Source organism: Mesitornis unicolor, unplaced genomic scaffold, assembly GCF_000695765.1.
Source record: "Mesitornis unicolor isolate BGI_N332 unplaced genomic scaffold, ASM69576v1 scaffold16643, whole genome shotgun sequence".
Taxonomy (NCBI): Eukaryota; Metazoa; Chordata; class Aves; order Mesitornithiformes; family Mesitornithidae; genus Mesitornis; species Mesitornis unicolor.
Window position 1 is genome coordinate 1 of NW_010174188.1, and position 18,991 is coordinate 18,991.

General features: G+C 39.2%; 1 protein-coding gene across 1 annotated transcript in view; it reads left to right on the forward strand.

The window, feature by feature from the left end:
- Window positions 1–5,270: 5,270 nt before the first annotated feature.
- TBC1D30 (TBC1 domain family, member 30) overlaps window positions 5,271–18,991 on the forward strand; it is a gene marked incomplete at its 5' end in the record, with an annotated part of 21,955 nt that continues 8,234 nt past the window's right edge. The window contains 7 exons of the mRNA XM_010180977.1: window positions 5,271–5,332; window positions 5,711–5,776; window positions 8,682–8,807; window positions 9,920–10,105; window positions 13,559–13,727; window positions 14,622–14,790; window positions 17,239–17,344. Coding sequence (XP_010179279.1) covers window positions 5,271–5,332; window positions 5,711–5,776; window positions 8,682–8,807; window positions 9,920–10,105; window positions 13,559–13,727; window positions 14,622–14,790; window positions 17,239–17,344 — 884 coding nt within the window. The remainder of the gene's footprint in view (window positions 5,333–5,710; window positions 5,777–8,681; window positions 8,808–9,919; window positions 10,106–13,558; window positions 13,728–14,621; window positions 14,791–17,238; window positions 17,345–18,991) is intronic.

Here is an 18,991-nt window from a genome sequence, read left to right on the forward strand (position 1 = left end):
CTCTCCCCACCCAGCGGGTCCCGGCTCTGCTCTTCAGCTCTCCTGTCCCCTTCCCGCGCTCCTCCCGCCCGGCGTCACCGCCTTGCAGCGCTTTTGTGCCGTTTGGCAGTGCCCGGTCCCTGCTGTCTCCCTCCTCTCTCCCTGAGCCGCTGCTTTCCCCCAGCCTCTCCCGGCCACCCCCTGTATGGCCGAGCCGCCGGGGCCCTGCAGTCTCCCCTCAGCCTCATCAGACCTTTCTAGCTAAACCTGCTAACTCTTGAGTTGCCAGAGACCCCTCCTCCCGCCCAGCCTTTGTCTGCGGTAGGGTGTTGTCTAAATTCACAACCATGCCTCTCCGGAGGGGGAAGGCATTGGCTCTTTTTGTGGATCCTGCTTCAGTACCAAAATCTTTTAAGGACCAGGTGCTCCAGGGAGATGTGGGGTCTCAGCAGAAGCACTGATGGGTGGTCATTACTGAATGCTAGATTCTACTTGCCTGCCATCAGAATTTTGGATCATTTGGGTTTTTTTATGAAGTAACTAAAATGTTGTTGATCTGTTGCCTAATCCTAGGCATTTACAAAACATGCAAGCCTGAAGTCTACTGAAACATGGAGCGATGCATAGAAATAAGTGAGATTCGGTTTCCCATTGTACTAGCTGTGTGTTTGTCAAGCACACAATGCTGACTGCCTCTGTGTTTGAGATGAGTTTCAGTTGCTATTATTAATAACATCTCAGATATGTTCTGGTACAGGTTTATGGGGTTACTGTTATCTAGGAGATTGCCTGACTCATAATCCTCATAGACCCCTGCTCCTACAGTAGTCTTCTAATATCCCAGGTAGTGATGTTATCTGGATAATGACATTCTTTTACTACGCTCCCACAAAGACCAGGAGAGATGATCAGAGGTGTAACTACGAATGCCATAGGCTTAAAGCTAGGAAATCCCACTGTGTTGGGGTTTCCATATCGTTCATATGTAAGTAAGAACAATTACGTCATTCGAAGTGTATGCTTTCATAGGGTGAGATGGCGAGCCCTTAAAACATAAGCCCTTAAAAATAAGCTGAGGGAAGTTTCCTTCGGGTTTTCTTAGTGTCTGTGTCACCTATCTGTACTGAGTAGTTTCTGTAGGCTGCAGATTTTAGTTGTGCTTTGATACATCCCAGGAGCTCTTGCTCCTACAAAAGTGATTACTCAGAATGTTACTTGATTTCTCATTTTGCAGATGAAAACCTACATTTAGAGATAAGTTGCAGGCAAGGCTAAGAACGTTTCTGAAACAACACGCAACAATGAGGTGGTAGTTTACATTGCCACTTTTTTTCCTCAAGTTTGGACTCCCACTGCATGCAAAACTGCTTTAGGCCTTTTTCCTCATTTGTTTTCAATAAAATATTTATCGGCTTTCTGTGGGAGAGGTTTCAACAGCTGCTTTTAAGTGCAGGCAAGAACCTGCTGTGATGTGCTTTGTAAGTTTGAAACTATGGCTTTATAGCTCACATACGTGCATCAGAACAGATCATCTTTCTATGCTTTTTCTGGTTTAGTATTTCTGAAAAAATCCCAGACTTTGCCCCATCCTTTTGTTTGTTGTTGCTGAAGAGCAGGAATTTGATTCCTTCACCCAGGCACTGGGCTGACCACAACATTTTTCTCCCCTCTTGTGGCTCATTATGTGATCCTGTCCTACATCTTGGTCATGCAATAGAAGACTGCTAGGGTTTGGGAATCCTAGGGGTATAATCTTCCCTCTTACAGCCTTTTGTTGTCAGGAATCATTGTGTATTTTACATGGAAAAGCTAGTGGGGCTAGATTTGTGGAATTTTTATTCCCCCCCCCCCCTTTAAAAATAGCTTTTCTGCAGTGGTTCCTTGTGACCTGGTTGCAAGGGTATTGAACAGACCTTATTTTGGCATTCCCCTACCCTTCAGGAACTTGACTGGTGCCAAACATGTACCTTTCTGTGTGCTTGTATCTGTGGAGCTAATAATTTATATGTGTTCCCAACACATTGCTGCTTACGTGAGTTAATGTTTTTGAGGTATGAAGCATCAACTGAAAGTGTATGAACTGGAGGTGATACTTAATATGTCAAATGACACTGTAGTCTGGCTGGCTTGCTGTAAAAGGGCTGAGTTGCACTGACAGCGCTTACAGTCCCCAGGAGTAGGAACTGTTGTTGTGTACGTGGTTCATTTCAGCAGAGGAGTGGGGAAGATAAGTTCCCATAAGAGTCCAAGGGGTCTTTTCTGCAAAGAGGATGTGCTCACATAATGGGGAGGAACGTGGCCCAGAGATGGGGGATTGACAAAAAGGGGAAAATGCAGTGAAAATGGAAAAATGCAGAAGGTCTGTGGTAGTGTTGGATGGGTGTGGGGTACAGACAGGGGAAGAAGCTACCAGGGAATCTAAGTTGGTCTGTGGGGAGATGGCAGCTGAATGCAGAATTAAATAGAGCTGCTGGTAAGATGTAGCAGACAATGAAAGTATAGAGGGGAAAAGACTGGATGGGAAAGGAGACTCTGGGGAAAGGCTGGTGATGATCCATGTGGGAGTGGAAAGACTGAAAAGTATGTGCAGGGGTGGAAGATTTCTTGAGAAAAAGGGAATGGTAGAAGAAGGAAAGTTTTGGAAACCAAGAGAGATTGGAATAGGGATAGGCGTTGATTTCCTTGAAGCTCTAAAGGCCAAGGACAAATTCAGTGAAGAGTGCAGAAACTGCACATACTAAGATGGTTCTTGTGCTAGAAATAAGTGACAGGCAATGTGATATGCTGCTCCTAGCTTGCTGGTTGCCTTCCTGCAGATGTCCTGGGAAGTTCCTGGGTGGCTATAGCCTTTTTTTTTACTTGCAGCTTTTTTTACATGCTTACCTGCTGTATTTTTATTGAACAAGATGGTGCTTTTTTGATTTTAGGAAATGTAAATTTTTTAAAAGGGATAGGAATGAGGAACCATTCCTGTATGGTTTGTAGCTCCTTCCCCATGACTCTTCCCCTCCTCTGTCACAAAACCACCACATAGTTTGATTGTGGGACTATTTCAAACTGGTACCAAATAAGGGGACACAGACTCCATGGCTTCTACAACAGGTTACAGTGCGTGGCCTGACCGAGAGGTTCCTCGCCACACTGAAGAGAGCGCACTGTGTAGTCTGGTGTTGCCACATGGTGTTATTATTGTTTCTAATTTTCACACCTGTCTGCCATGATTTAATAAACTTTTGTAGATGGAGGTTCAAGGGTCTAATTTCAGACTCATTTAATCAGCTTTTTAAAGGGAGCTAATCAGCTAATTTAAGGAGAGACAGCTAGCTGCAACCCTGTGTGAGCTCCCTGGTCATGATGTTCATGTAAATGACAGACACGTTTTGCCTGACTCTGGTTACATCTTGCTGTGCTTGATCTTTTGCAGACTTGGCTGTCTTTGGTTGCATCTTTCTTAGGAAGCTTATAAGAAAAAGAGAGAAGTTGTTACTGGAATCTTGAGGTCTTAGAAAACTGTGAAGGGATTAATATTTAGCTGCTGTTGGAAGTGAATACATGGTTATTTTGGAAGGCTGTTGCTACTTTGCTGCAAGGCGGTGTTAGATAACGTCGTCATCTGTTACCTTAACAAAAGGACTTCTTGGTCATGATATCTTTTTGAATGTGTTAGGGTTTTCCAGCTGGATTGCTTGGGAATGAGATTCAATTTTTCACATTTATAGCAAATGTGACAGAATTTCTTCTTAGTAGATTATTGGCATCGTTATATTGCTTTGAATTATTATGAAGAGATTTATATGTTAAATAACCCTGCTGAGTGCCATTGAGTTATGGGGAAGAATACCAATAAACAGTTACTTCCAGGAATAACTGCCAATCCTTTAATTTTTTTTCAAGACATTTCTATTATGGTTTGAAGCTTTTATTTTTCTAGATTTGACAAGCATGTCTTTTTAATCTGAAGCTGGGAAATAAAAGCACCAATCCCCAGGTCTTAGTGATGCAGTTCTAAAATGCTAACGTTCTAAACAGTACTGGGTTTTTTTGTCTGTGTGAATGTTCTTTTTTTTCTCTTCCCTCTCCCCCCCCATCAAAGGGAAAAGAAAAAGTCTTAAAGGAGAAGGCTTTGTCTTTAAAGATTTATTTATCAGGCAGTCAGGCTTTTAAATTACTTACCACCACTTTAGTATGCAAATGCTGAAAGGCATTTTACGTTCTGTAACTAGCAAATGTCATTATGGTTTGGGTTTCTGTCAGACTCGCAGGCTTAGTTCTCCAAAGCACTGAGTATTACTGGTGAGTTGATTAGCGTGGATTTTATATATGTAAAACCTTGGGGGATTAAAATCTTTTTTTTAACGCATATGGCTATTAAAATAGATACTAAAAATGTTTGCCTGGATATTCTAGAAAGACAAGAAGCTATGCATAACATCATTTTAAATATGGAGCAATACGTCATATTAAATTAGGGAGGGAAAATAAAGGAAGGCTTTATTCTTGGTGCCGGCAGACTGAGGGAGGGGATGCGCTACGACGCGTTCAGCACCCGAGCTCTGGACAGCGGCACTTGCAGGACCAAAGAATTGCGCAGTCAAAATGCGCAATATAAAGCGAATTCAAAGAGTTGCTGTTCTTCATGTTATGGCATGCTCCAGTGCCACAGTCAGGATCCAGTGTAGACCAAACTGGCGATCCTAGTCTTTTATCAGTACTGTATTTTATAGGCTATTAGCAGGTGTGCTTCATCCCAATTAAAATATTTTGCACGTATGACCAAAGTAAGACCTAAGCTTCAATGAGAATGCTGACCAAACGGGCTTTATGTTCTAAGGAATGACAAAAAAAAAAAAAGATCTTCTGAACAATATAATAGTTACAGCAACCCAAATTTAGAAATGAGTTTTGAGTGATTTAATGTGAAGAAGTTGAAGGAAACTGTTTGCCTCTGTATATGTTTTTTTGTGTAGATTCATATGATAGTTTGCAGTGTACAGATACAGTTTGTAGAATAGTGAACTACATGATTTTTAGCGACATTAGGTGTTCCAAACTACATCATTAGTGTAAAAAGGGTATTACTGCGTTGTATAAACATTTTGTCCATGTGCTACTTAACACGTATGTTGAATCCAGTGGCAAGACAAGAATTCACAGAAGCAGGTTGAAATGTCGTTGTTGAAACATGTAGCTGAAATCTCGTGTTCTTATTTCAATTGTGGTGGGTGGTTTTTTCCCCTTCTGAGATAAATGAAAATAATGACCAGAATTATTTTTTTCATTTTTATTTCTAGGGGTTGATACAAAATTGAAATTCACTCTTGAACCATCTTTAGGTCAAAATGGTTTTCAGCAGGTAATTTGATTCATTTTTCTCTTTGAGCTTATGAAAGACTGAGTTCTCTTCAATCTAGGTACTTCCCTAGTTCAGAACTGCATTTGTCATCATAATGTCAGCATATTATTTGCAATTGCATCAAAAGCTGTTCCATTAGTGTTTGGAAAATGTAATAGGCTTTCACTGTTTACTCAGGTATCTCATAAGTCTTTGTGTCCTAGAATATTATATTTTTGTTACATCATTAAGTAATTAATCTATATCTTCCCTGTGAGTGGATTAAACAGTTAAACTCAGAAATATATGCTGTAAAATGAAATGAATGTGTATGTCTGCAGTGTTGTAAATGTTGCTATATTGTTGCATTAAACTAATGGTGGATTTTATATGTTTTAGTGGCATGATGCGCTCAAAGCAGTGGCCAGATTGCCAACAGGCATACCAAAAGAATGGCGGAGAAAGGTAGGTAGACCTGTATGCTTTGTGGGACATATTGCCTGTGGGCTTTCAGGAGAGGTGAATGATATCAATATTGTTAGTATTTTTAAACAAGTATTTGGGAGTTTTAAGTTAGACTGGGAATTTTTCCTAGTTTACATTCTTCAGTGATAACCTCAGAGGGCAGCTGGAGAGACTGAGGAGAAGGGTAAAGATGGTGTTTTCAATAGCCAGGCTCTTTCTGCTTCAGGCTTAGGTAACCTGTTCTGGTACAGATGTTATTGCTTCATTCTGTCAGTCTCGGGGAATTGTGCTGATAAAGCTGCCCCCACAGCTGAAGATCAACTGAAAGGAGAGCAAATCTCCAGTGCAGGCTGTCATGTAGGTGAAGTTGATAGATGCTAGTGCTGACAAGAATGCTCATAGAAACATTTGATGGGGCAAAGACAGATTGCTGAAATTAGGGAAGTTCAGAGTCAGGAGTGATGTGGAATGGTAGAGTGCACCATTAATGGGAAACTGCACTGAGTTAGCATTGTAGGAAGGGGGCCAGTGGGATTTTGGTAAACTTATTTTACTGTTTTCTTCAACAGCGTTTGAAGTTCCCTAGCCTAAAAAAAGTTAACGCCTACTCATCTTTTCTATAAAACTGAGTCACATAATCTCAGATTTAAAAATGCAATTTTAATAAAAAGAATATTTTTTAAACTTTAGAAGATGTGCGTAGTTCCGTATATTTTTGATGCATCAGATTAGTTTCCTTTTCCTGTTTTCTTTTTGCTATCTTTTCAAACAGAACTGTTCCTCTTTACAAATCAGGGAGAAAGGAAATGGAAGGCATAGTGGCATCATTTTCCTTAGACGACTATGATTTTATCTTTACTCTACAGCTCCAGTGAATCATTATATCCAGCTAACAGTCTTTTTCCTTTCCGGTAATGTTCTTCACCCACACTCCAGTAAGTCTGTCAGATGCTTCTCTGTGGTGCATGAGTGGCAGAGGTCATAGAATCACAGAGTGGTGGACGTTGGAAGAGACATCTGGCGGTCATCTGGTCCAACCAGATAAGATCCTCCATGAGCCTTTTCTTCTCCAGACTGGTCACAGCTCTCTCAGCCTTTCCTGATAGGAGAGGTGGTCCAGTCCTCTTAGTGGCCCTTTGCAAGACTCCCTTCAGTAGCTCTGTGTGTCTCTTGCACTGACGAGCCCACACTCCAGCACTCCAGGTGTGTCTCACCAGTCTTGAGGATCACCTCCATCAACCTGCTGGCAATGCTCTGCCTGATGTAGCCCAGGAGGCTGTTGGCTGCCTTTGCCACAAGGGCACATTGCTGCATTATGGTCACCTTGGTGCCTGCCAGGACCTGTTGCTCTTTCTCTACAAAGCTGCTTGCCAGCTGGGTGCTCCCCAGCGTGTACTGGTGCCTGGGGCTATTTCTCCCCAGGTGCAGGACTTTGGACTTCTCTTTGAACTTCATGAGGTTCTTGTCAGTCCATTCCTTCATCCTGTCAAGGTGCCCTTGGGCTTATCAGCCACTCCTCCCAGTTGTGTGTTACCAGCAGACTTGCTGAGGATCTGCTCTGCCACATCATCCAACTTGGATCTCTGTATTTTCCTTCCCATTCTGCCCATCTCTGTGTTTGGTCACACATGACTACATGATGCTAACCAAAGAAGTAAGAAAAAGAATGGGGTCTTCTCACTTCCATTCCCTGGTTTCTCAATGATTTTAAGATTGATACCAAAATAAAGCAAGCATTTTGTGTTGGCAGCATGCCGATTGCCTCCTTTGCTGGCAGCAGAAGGAGCAAGGTGACATCTGCATTATTGCTGTGGCATGTGACACTTGTTTTCTGGGGCTGGCAGAGATAAGGAATCCAGTCAGGCAACATCAGGAGGATGTCAGCAGTGTCAAAGGCTGCTGGGAGGCAGAACAGCAGCATTCCTCTGCATGGGTGGCTTTGCAAAAGTGTGGGAAGGGACATTTAGATGCAGAAAACATGGGAGCTGTCTATAAATTCCTTCATCACACCACTATCTAAGTGTTTAAATCTGTGGGAAGTGTCTGAGTTGCTTTTCTTACTTGAGTGAGTTAACAGCTGATATAAGGCTTGACCAATTTTCTTTCATGATTTCTTTCCATTTCCTGAAGAGAAAGATCCTTTATTTTTACTTGTTGTCATTGTATGGTTTGTCATGTGCCTTTCATGGTTCAGGAACTTTTCAAAAGTTTCATAAAGGTCCAGCCTTTGTCTCAGATACACGTGCATAAACCTGTTCTGGTAATTATCAGGCTTTAAAAATAGTCAAAATGTTTGTTTTCAGAACTCCCTGTAGCACCAACAGTTGAGGAAGCTCTCCTGTAAGAGTAAGTTACTCTGATCGAAGTGATACTTACAGATCAATCCCAACAGGTTAACACTAGATCCTGTTTCTTCTGCAGGGTTGATCAGAAGAGACCTTTGGTAAAGAGAAGCACCCCTAGATATCTTTTGTGGTGTTTCCAGGAGATGGATCCATGGCTGAGTTTGAGGAAAGCCTGCAGCAGTGTTACCTTTATAGAAGTCCTTGCTGGTTCTGAGGTTAGAAGGGCTGAGCTGACAAGGAGGGTCCTCACAGCAGAGTGTGTTTCCATTCTCGAGGGCTCCTGTGGATTCAGTTTCTGACCGTGGACTTGCGCCTTTGTAAGCAGTTCACAGATCTGAACACTTAATGCTGTTTCCTTCCTTTCTGTTTTAGGGAGCAAGGTATTACTTTAATTGTGCAAAAAATGTTTTAGATATAGTCCTCTTCTGCATGTTTCAAGTCTTAACAGCAGATCACGTATCGGTGAAGTTGATGAGGTTCATCTAATGATATATACCAAACCTGTTCATATTTTGTCTGAGAAATAACTCATTTTGTTAACTTGCTTTGTGTATTTCTAGGTTTGGCTGACCCTAGCAGATCAGTACTTGCACAGCATAGCCATTGACTGGGATAAAACCATGCGTTTCACGTTCAATGAAAGAAGTAATCCTGATGATGACTCTATGGGCATCCAGATAGTAAAGGTAGCCAACTAACTTGTAATGTTATTTTAATTTTTCAATGAAAAGTTGATTTTTTTTTTAAATAGATGGTATTTAGATTTATTTTGTTCTCTGCAACTGCTTTGGCAAAAATTACATCTTAATTCCCTTTGGTCCACCTAAATTATTTCTTCAGCTTCTTTGATCCTTCTTTTCCACTGGTCTGGTTAGTGTTAGCTGGGAAAAAACTGCTACTCCTGATTTTTTTTAATTTCTACTTTATTTTAAAAGAAATACTGGAGTTTAATGGAACATAAGTGTTTTGGTTTTTTTTCCCCTTCTCTATAAATGAACACAAATGTTTGCTGGGATTAAAAAGAATGTTTTAATAATATAGCAATTGAGCATTTTTCATTTATTTTACAGGAGTGAAACACCTTTGTCTATGTGTATTTCTCAGCTAATTAACATTTAATATTTAAAGCATTGTGCAGTTTTAGGGAAGATCTGTAACATTTATATTGCTGTGATGACTTTAATATTAATCTGTTTACGTATTTAGGAGGTATTACTCTATCTGGGAGAGTTTGTATCTTATGGTCACCTTCATTAGAGTACATGGAGTAAAATATTTCATGTTCCTGATTATTACATTTGTCATCTGTACTTGGTAATTTAAGTTTATAAATATTATTTATCAAATATTAAACATTCTAGTCCATGTTTTGCCTTTCACTTATCAATCGCTTAGATCTCAAGAGCACTGTTTCTGGTTTTTTTTTATGCTTTGAAAACTTAGTTGTCTAGTAGTTCTTTTATACTTTGATAAAAACAGTTGTTCCTTTTTGTTCAATTAAGCAGCTTTTATGTCTTGCCTCTTTGAAACCTAGATATCTGTTAATATCTTCTGTGGCAACTTTGTATGAACTTCTTTTAGGTAACTTGATTACTTAAGAGCTTGCTGAACCTATGTCTCTTCTGTAAGCTAAAGGTTTACAGATTAAAAAAGAAATATTGTCGCCAACTTTTGAAGTATGTATTGGGGAGGTGGAGCTGGAAGGAAAACTGTTGGGGAGAACTGAAAAGGAAAGAAAAATGCACATCTTTTCTGTCTGTTTGAGTCTTCTTTCAGTTTTCATTTTTTTGCTTTAAAGGACCTTCACCGAACCGGTTGCAGTTCTTACTGTGGCCAGGAGGCAGAGCAAGATCGAGTGGTCTTAAAACGTGTTTTGCTGGCTTATGCCCGGTGGAATAAATCTGTTGGCTATTGTCAAGGATTTAACATACTTGCTGCACTTATTCTGGAAGTAATGGAGGGCGATGAAGGAGATGCTCTGAAAGTGAGTAATTTTACTTTTTTGTTCAGTGTTGAAGGTTTCTTTTAGTTAGTGAACTTTAGAATAAACCAGTGCGTGAATTTTGTAGACAATCTAAAAGAGCAGAACTTAAGGGAGTTAACCAATTTATATCTGTGGATTTTTTGTGATCCTGTCTGAGCTAAAATGAACAGTTTGAATCTTATAATTTTTTTCCCAAATAAAAATAAATGAGGGCTTGGCCATAATAGAAATAAATGGGCATACTGCTACTGATTTTAGAATATCTTATCCTATAATCCCAAATCTGCTTCCAAACACCATAGGTACCTGAAAACTTCAGATTTCATTACTATCCTCTAGTGTGGCAGTAGCATGTGAGGCAGTTAAATCTGCTGTGTTTTAAAGCAAATTCTAGGAAAAACACAAAATAAATAGCTAAAATGCAACTAAATCACTTTGAAGCTTCTTTCTGGGCTACATTAGTCATACAGTATTTTAATTTTTTAGACCTTATCTAATTAAAATAAAGCTTCATGAAATTTGGACTATGTCAGAAAATGGACCTATAGTTTACTACAGAATGTGGTTTAAGGTTTGCCAAGATCATGTGCAAATTTTCTTAAGTGAACTTGCCCATATGTGTGAGTTGGGGTCAGATTAGTAAAAGGTGACTATGACTCTTGAGATATGGAGCTGTTTGTTTTGCCTTAGACAATGGTTTAAATATGGTAAATATTTAAATTCATTCAGAGCTCCTAAAATATAAAGCTTGTGATAGTAGAGTCAAGCTAGCTGGTATTTAATATTTCATTCATAATATACATACTTTATATCAGAGAGTAAAATTTCCTTTCAGTAATTCTTACTAAAAATTTCCACAGTATTTTTAACTATACTTTGTCACATTTTATTGTGATTTTATAATGTCGATAAGCTCCTAAAAGACTTTGTGATAATATAGGAAATACGATTGCCCCAGGTTTATGAAGTCCAAACTGATGATAAGAACTGTGTACATCCCTTATATTATTGGATTATCTTTTACTGTGAGTGGTGTCAGGCTCCTTGTGCTACGGAGATGATGGAATGATGCCAGACTGCCCTGGGGAGGTAAAGCACTGAAGGCTCTTAGACCAAAATGGGTCTTGCCTGGCAAAAATAAGAACGGAAAATAAAGTAATTCATTTTCCAAGCTTAGTGCATGGGCTTTGCAGTGTTTGAATTTCCTGAGAAGAGAGAGGGAAAATGAAAAAGAGAGAAAAAAGAAGGAACAAAGGAGGAAAAGAAAAGGAATTGGTGGTTACCATGTGGCTAATTCATTGCTGTAGTTGCTGTGCCATCTAAAGCAAGTGATGAGTGACTTCAGAACAGCTGCAGAGGCTGTTGCCTGTAAAGCTGCCCTTAGGATTGGAGCTATGGGGAAACTGTTTGGATTATTACAGAGTCTAGGAGTTAAGGGAGCAAGGGGGTTCTCCAGGCTTGCCAATCACGTTCCCTCAACAAAAGCTCTGTGTCTGGGAAGTGCCTCCCAGAGGCTGAGAAACAGCTGGTACTGCTTACACCATGGGGCTTTAAGAGCACAGCACCCAATGTGGTAGCTTCAATGAATGCCCAGCCAGGGATGCTTGAGTCTTCACTAGGAAAGGTACGCATATTTGAGTTAAATCCCTGAAGACACCTCAAAATTGGCCTGCTGAAATTATGGTAAGCAAGAAGATCACACCTTGCATGTGTAGAGGCTATCAAAGTACACATAAAGTCTCATAGGTACTGAAACTTAAAAACCATTTTTTTTCCTGCACATTATTGTGGGGAAATATTACAAAGTCAAATAATAAAAATAAATATGTACAGATGTGTCATGAAGAAAGTATCTGTTGCAAATGGTAAATATCTTAAGCTGCATTAAAAGCATTCTCAAAAGAATTCACATGTCAGTGAAACAGCGTGGACTTCAGTGTTGCAAAAAGTTTTCTGTTCTTCCCTGTGCTTATATATCTATGATATTGGAAGTAATGCCACTCAGTAGGAAGGGAGCAAAAGACTTTATAAAAAGGTTTAAGGCAGGGATTTATGACCTATGTTGTAAGAAATTAATTAAAATACAAATAGCATAGTTGTAAGTTAATGTTGCTATATTAAATTATTCTTACATTGGTTGAAATATATCTGAACAAAATAAAACATTTTGAAAAGACAGTGAGGTGTCCCAGTGTTCAGCAAAGGTTAGGGAATGCATCTGACAAAATATTACTCCAGCTTATTTATGTTCCTTGTTTTGGTCACCTATTTCCTTTAAATCCTTAAAAATTAAGAAAACAAAACAAAAACCCATCAAAATGTGTAAAAGCTATTTATTTACCTGTATTGACTGGTGATCTACATGCTTTAAATCATGGAACAGAAGACTCTTATTGCCTGAAAAAATGTTGCAGGGACAAGTGGTAGTATATGGTCACAAGCAGCTGTGAGAGTAAAGGAAGCAGCTGGGCTATGTAAGGTGGTGCCCTTGGAAGTCCAGTGCCTGTCAAGCTATTTCTGTGGGAATCTTATGAAAAGAGAGAGGTTGGAAGGAGGATTGACTCCTGCATATGAAGGTGCCATGCATTAGAAGCTGTGTGAAACAGGTGATAAAGATGCTTGTTTGAAATTGTAACAGAGGACTGATGGAGAGTTGAAGCAGATGGAATGACCACATGCAGACTCTGGATATAGTTTGTAGAGTGGCCATCGATATTGGAAGAGAAGGTCAGCATCTTCTGTTGGGTTGATGACATACATCAACTTCTGCATATTTCTTTGTTGCATTTGTTCATTCTCAAAAGTTTGTAAGTTAATACAAAAAGTTAATATATTACCACCCATGTGGTTGAGCTATCTCACTGGAAACAGATGTCTGTTGAAAATGTCTCATGCTGCTTAATTTAGCACCTTTTAAAGTGACAAGATGAAGTGCAGCACACGGTAACACATCACAGTAAAATGTGTGAAGAATGTTTTTTAAAGAACAGTATCTTGTATATTGGAGAGGGGGAAAAGGGTGATTTGGAAGTTCAGTCTTCTGGCTGTGGCAGTCAGCAACCAGAGAAGGGGCAGCGGAACTTCCCAATGGCATGGAGAATCTCACAAACAGCATCGGAAGTGCCAAAAGTTGCCTTTGGTTTGAGTAATGCTTCCAATTTGGGCATAGCTTACTGTGACATTGATTTTGGTCAATAATGGTTCATAAATTCTGGGCAGATTCAAGAGGCCTTTGCAGCTTGATTGCTTGTGGATACCTAGAGTACCTGTGGATGCTTAAAATGATAATGTTTTCTTTCCATAGAAATGGAGATACCAGAAGCATATGTTGCTGCTGGCTCCAAGCCATTCTTTAGTGAACAGGGAACATAAAATTCTAAATTTTTTTCCCTATTCTTTCTAGAAAATAACTGGCTTTAAGTCTTGCATTATTATATTTAATTTTCCCCACAGATCATGATTTACCTAATTGATAAGGTACTTCCTGATAGCTATTTTGTGAATAATCTCCGCGCGCTCTCTGTGGATATGGCTGTTTTCCGAGATCTTTTACGAATGAAGCTTCCTGAACTGTCTCAGCACTTAGACACCCTGCAAAGAGCTGCTAACAGGGAAAGCGGAGGTATGTTCAACAGAAAATGCTATTAAATTCCTTTTTGCTATTGTTTCATCTGGACACTGGTCTAAAAATATAGTCTTAAGTGTTTACATGAGTTTATTGCTTAGAATATATATTAAAAATTGTTAAGATGAAAGATTTAACTAAACTATGACTGTCCCCAAACTGCATGAAAGCAAAGAAAGGCTATCAAGGAAGTATTTGCTGTTTGAGAGTGTTTTCACAGGCAGCGGCCTCTTTGGTCATGGCCTTCAGTGCCTCAGTTGATACCAGGATGCACAAACTGTTCTCTGAGCATAACAAGAAAGTAAAACTTCAGAGTTTCAGCCTGAGATACTGAGTCTTGTTTGAATCTGAACAGGCCTAAAGGAAAACTGAATGTGTTTCAGTCAGCGCTGCTAACCTGGCAGTGCGTCAGGATATTAAAACAATGGATAAGACTTTACAGACACTGTCACCTTCACCTTCGTGTAGATAAAGTCATCTTATGCCATTAGCTTCTGAAGAAATGCGACATTTGGGGACTTTTTTGGTGGTCTTTTTTTGTTTAGTTTTTAATAAAAGCTTTTAGCTCGTACAGCTTTGGGGAAGGAAAAGCGATCTTTCTGATATAAGAAAAAAAAAAAGTGGTGGTGTTTTCCAAGGTTTGCAGTCCAAAACCAATGCTGCTGCTTAGAGCTTTTTGCAGTGCAGCAGAATGAAAGGTGACCAAGTATGCAATTTTTCTATTGCTCTTTTTCCCAGCTTATCCTTGGACAGCTACAGGCTCAGTAACTTTTGAGCATTAACAGAGATACTAGAAGGCCTGGTGGATTTCAGTATGCAGTTTGTATTCTTTGTAAACTAATAGTAAATTACTATTACTTGAAGCATTTTTTTTTTTGCTTTTTATTTCAGGAGGCTACGAACCCCCACTTACAAATGTCTTCACAATGCAGTGGTTTCTGACCCTCTTTGCCACTTGTCTGCCTAACCATACAGTTCTAAAGATCTGGGATTCAGTATTCTTTGAAGGCTCTGAAATTATTCTGAGAGTAGCTCTGGCTATCTGGGCAAAGCTAGGAGAGTAAGTGGTCATTTTTATCTGATTCTTCTTTTCAATATGAGCAATGTGTGCAACTTATTTCTCAATTCTACACAAGATGTGATCTTTCAGGAAAATTATTCTGCTTTGAAAAAGCTGCACAAAGTGCCTCTATGGCTTTCCCAAACACATGTGCTTCTCATGTTGTGTCAGAATTGGTATAATAATTAATTGACCCTTGCTGCAGGAAATGTCTCTAGTTGTCTGTGTTGCCTTTGTATGTCTTCGTGCTATGCTGAAAGGTTGGTTCAACTTTCCAGGATGTAGACCTCTGAGGGAGCTGGTCAATACTATGTGGAAAGACATACAGAGATACTTGAGGGTGACTACCTGCTTTAGTTGGGTATCTGAAGCTGGGGATGTTAATTCTTTTTATTTTCACTTAAGGAGACATAATGATTTGAGCCCATTGGCTGTACACAAGAAAAGAGTTCAGTGTTACTGAAAGAATGATTTAGCGTTACATGGTTCTTTTCTGTTATGAACTGTGAACAAATTTTCCTGAAATTCTCTGCTTTTGAGCACATTTTGGGTGAGTTTCTGCTATAGTCCCTTATGGCCTTGGAAACTCATTACGCAGGACAAAACACAAGAGGTGGTTAGTTCTTGTAAACTCCACTGTTGTCATAGCAAATATTTGCATGCCAAAGAGTGTGCAGTGCTCCCAGAGAAATTAGTTTTGTCACGGAGGTGTGAGCTCTGACAGGTCAAGCAGATGTTAAGGCAGCTGGAAACTTTTTTCAGCTGGCATCTGGGGCTGCATCAGATTTTTCTTGTGATGCTTATTGACTCTCACCTTCCTTTTTTCCCTGAGACTGAACCACTGGGATTTATGTTCAGCTCTGTCCTTGAAGGTTTCAGGTTTTTTTTTCCTTTCCCAATAAATTAGCACTGTAGGCCAGTAACATTGTAAGAGACTTTGTTTAGTGTATTTAATTTTTAATCTGAAGAATAATAATTAGAATAATTTCCTAAGAGCTTTATGTGTTCAGTTCATGAATGAAACTTGCATGAATCATTTGCATTAGGATTAAGCTACATGTAGTCCCATTGTGCTTTATTACTTTCTACCATACCTTCAGATAAAAGGTCCTATTGCAGTGAGTCTCTGTGCACTTGAAAGCTGTAATTAATAAATGTTCCTACTCATAACATGATAAAAAGAAAGCCACTGCTTTGAAGATTTTGCCATAAAACTTAAAGAAAAAAGGAAATGTGTTTTGTAAAAAATGAAGGAACAGAATGAAGAAATCTTTAACAGTATGTCCAAAACAATAAGCTGATCACACCACACCTTGTAACTATTGTCTGTGGGTCATAGGAGAAGGTCGGGCAGATTTGGGGGCATTTAACAGAAAGGGACAGTGGTGTGATAACCAACAGATCCAGGAAATGATAAGTCACTAAAACTGAGCAAGAACTGAAATTCAATAAGCTTGTGATCATTGATATCAAATGAGATGAGGAAATAAAAGATCAGGCACTATGTCTTTGCTGGGAGAAGATTGTGATTTTGTTTCTCTTTCTTTGAATGGGAGGACTTAGAGAAGTGGGGCCTGAAACAGAGATCATAGTCTTGTGATCTTCATACTTCTCAAGACTGTCTTTCTAGACACGAAAATGGGGTGAGAAGTGCTTTTTCTAAAATGTGGGCAGATCAATCATACTTCTGTTTTGAGGGATACTGAAGGAATGGGGAGGTTAAAAATAGATGCAGTAGAGAAAGCAGTTTGTGGAGGTCATGAGAGATGGAAGGTATCAGGAAAGGTAAGCAGAAAGTTTGCAAAAATTGGCTACAGACCTGTTAAACCTTTTAAACTACTTAATCATCCTTTTAGCTAAACTCTGTTTTTCAGTAGGAGTTTCATAGTTAAATGGTTGTTCTCTGTAGACACTGAAGATCAAGTGCCTCCTCTAATCCTTAAGAAAAAAGGCTGTGTGCTCTTTTGATCATTCCAGCAGCTGTGTTTTACAGAGAAGACTACAATTTGTAACCAGCAATGCACTTGCTCAGGATCGAAGTAAAACAAATCTTTCACTTGATGATGAGGCAGTCAGGAAATCTTCATGTTCCCTTCGTGAGCTGATGGGAGAGCTCCCTTGTGCTAGTAGGAGGCAGGATTTATTGATTCACATGTTGTAGAAGTGAAGGAGGCAGAGGGAATAACCTGTCTGGACATGCGTGAATCCTTTATTGGGAGCAGTCAGGACAGAAGGCTGTGCTCAGTACATCCTTTTACTGCACTGGTATTTTCAGTGTGATGTGCACACTTACTATTTGGAAGTGTAGGGAGGATTGCAATAGACTTAAGAATTAAGATGACTAATGGAAGTGCATATTTATGATTACAGACAGTTCAGTTTTTGGTCTGGAGGTGTATAATAATATATAAAAGTAAAATAAAAAGCCAACATGTATTTTTGACATAGGCAAATAGAGTGTTGTGAAACTGCAGATGAGTTTTACAGTACCATGGGCAAGCTGACCCAGGAGATGCTGGAAGACAGTCTGATTGACAGCAATGAACTCATGCAGGTGAGTAATTGTGTTTTAGTTATTGTTTGTGTTTTCTGTGCATTCTTTAGGTGCCGATTTCTAAGAAATTACATTTTTGTTCAGATACTGCAGAAGCCTAAACTCTCCCAAGAATAAAAGTTCAGGATAACTGAGTTGAGCTATCATGTCAACGAAGCAAATAGATGACCTGCAGTTAGTTAAAACTAAAATCTTATCTTGTGCATTAAGCATAGAGAACCAGTAGGCTCCATTTGATAAAAATTGGTTTTATGTTGATAGCTGAAAGTTTGCTGTGATACAATGTCCAGCTGGATTTACGCAAGTAAGATGTGGAATCTTTTAGCAGTCATAATTTTTAGTGTGTTTTATGTTTTGACCAGTTATTGCATTGTGTCCTTGTCATTCTCCAGACACTATAAGAGACAGTTTATCAAGTGAGGAGGAGTTTATCAAGTGAGAAAGTTAAAAAAAAATACCCTTCGTGACTTTAAAAAAAACAGAATCCATGAACAGTCGTCAGTGAACTATAAACAAAGATATTTGTAGATAACTGCAGTCATTGAATTCTTAAAGCATAAGTCACTGTATGAGAACAAAGATCCACATTGTTCTAGGAAAGGAAAGGACCTTCAGTGTTACAGATGTGATTGTATTGATCTGTGCTCACACTTTTTTTCTGATATCCTTGAGGTGTTGTCTACTTAGGTGTTTTATAGAGACTTCATGTTACAGTTCTGGAACTTTGCTTTTGATGAGTTAGAGTATAGTGATTAAATGGGTGCAAATACCTTTTTACCTGATTTAAGGGATGAAAAATGAAGTCAGTCTCAGTATATGAAGTAGGATGAGTTGATTACAGTAGTTAACAGATGACTTCTGTTACCCCTTATTGGAAACAAAACTTAGTGATTTTCTGGGATAATGCACTGCCATTGCCTGGGGAAATACTGCTCTGAAGTAAAGGATTGTTTTCAAATTTTTGGCTTTTTTTATTGCTCTTGCTTAATTTAATGAGGGAACTCCAGAGAGGTGAGCACTGTGGCATTGTCTTGCTTCAAAAATGCCAATGCAGCTGGTCAGAGGTACTCGCATTCTTAAATAAGTGTTAAGGTTTCTCATAAGACAGTTCAGATATTGAGGATGCATGAGAAGGGGTAGCCCAAAATGACACCTTCTCATATTCATTGTGTTTCAGTTTCTGGTCTCAAGTGCAAAACGAAATCAAGTTGTGGCATCTATGTCAAAGAATAATGTTGGGAAATCTGAAGGGGGCTTTAGTTGACTCTGTGAGTTTCTTTCTTTGCCATTCTGTGTAATGGAAGATAAGGCATAGGTAGTAGCTTACTGGTTGGAGGGTTAGAAGGATATGAATGCCACCACGTGCCTTTGAACAATTTTCTCTGTGTTGAAGAAAAGAAATAGGAACCATTGTGTCAGTGAAAGGATACGGCTGCTTGAAGACACTGGCTTTTAAATTGCTTTAGGCTTTTTCAGAGGTGTCAGCCAGAGATGAAAGTTTAGACTGCTTTGTTTTAAAAAATTTATTTATTTTTTTTTCCTATTTTCCCTAATCAGAACAGTGAATTTACATCTAATACTTTTTACGAGGTGGCTCAAGATTAGTATCCTACTAAGGGAAAGGTTTAATAACCTACTCTACCTTCC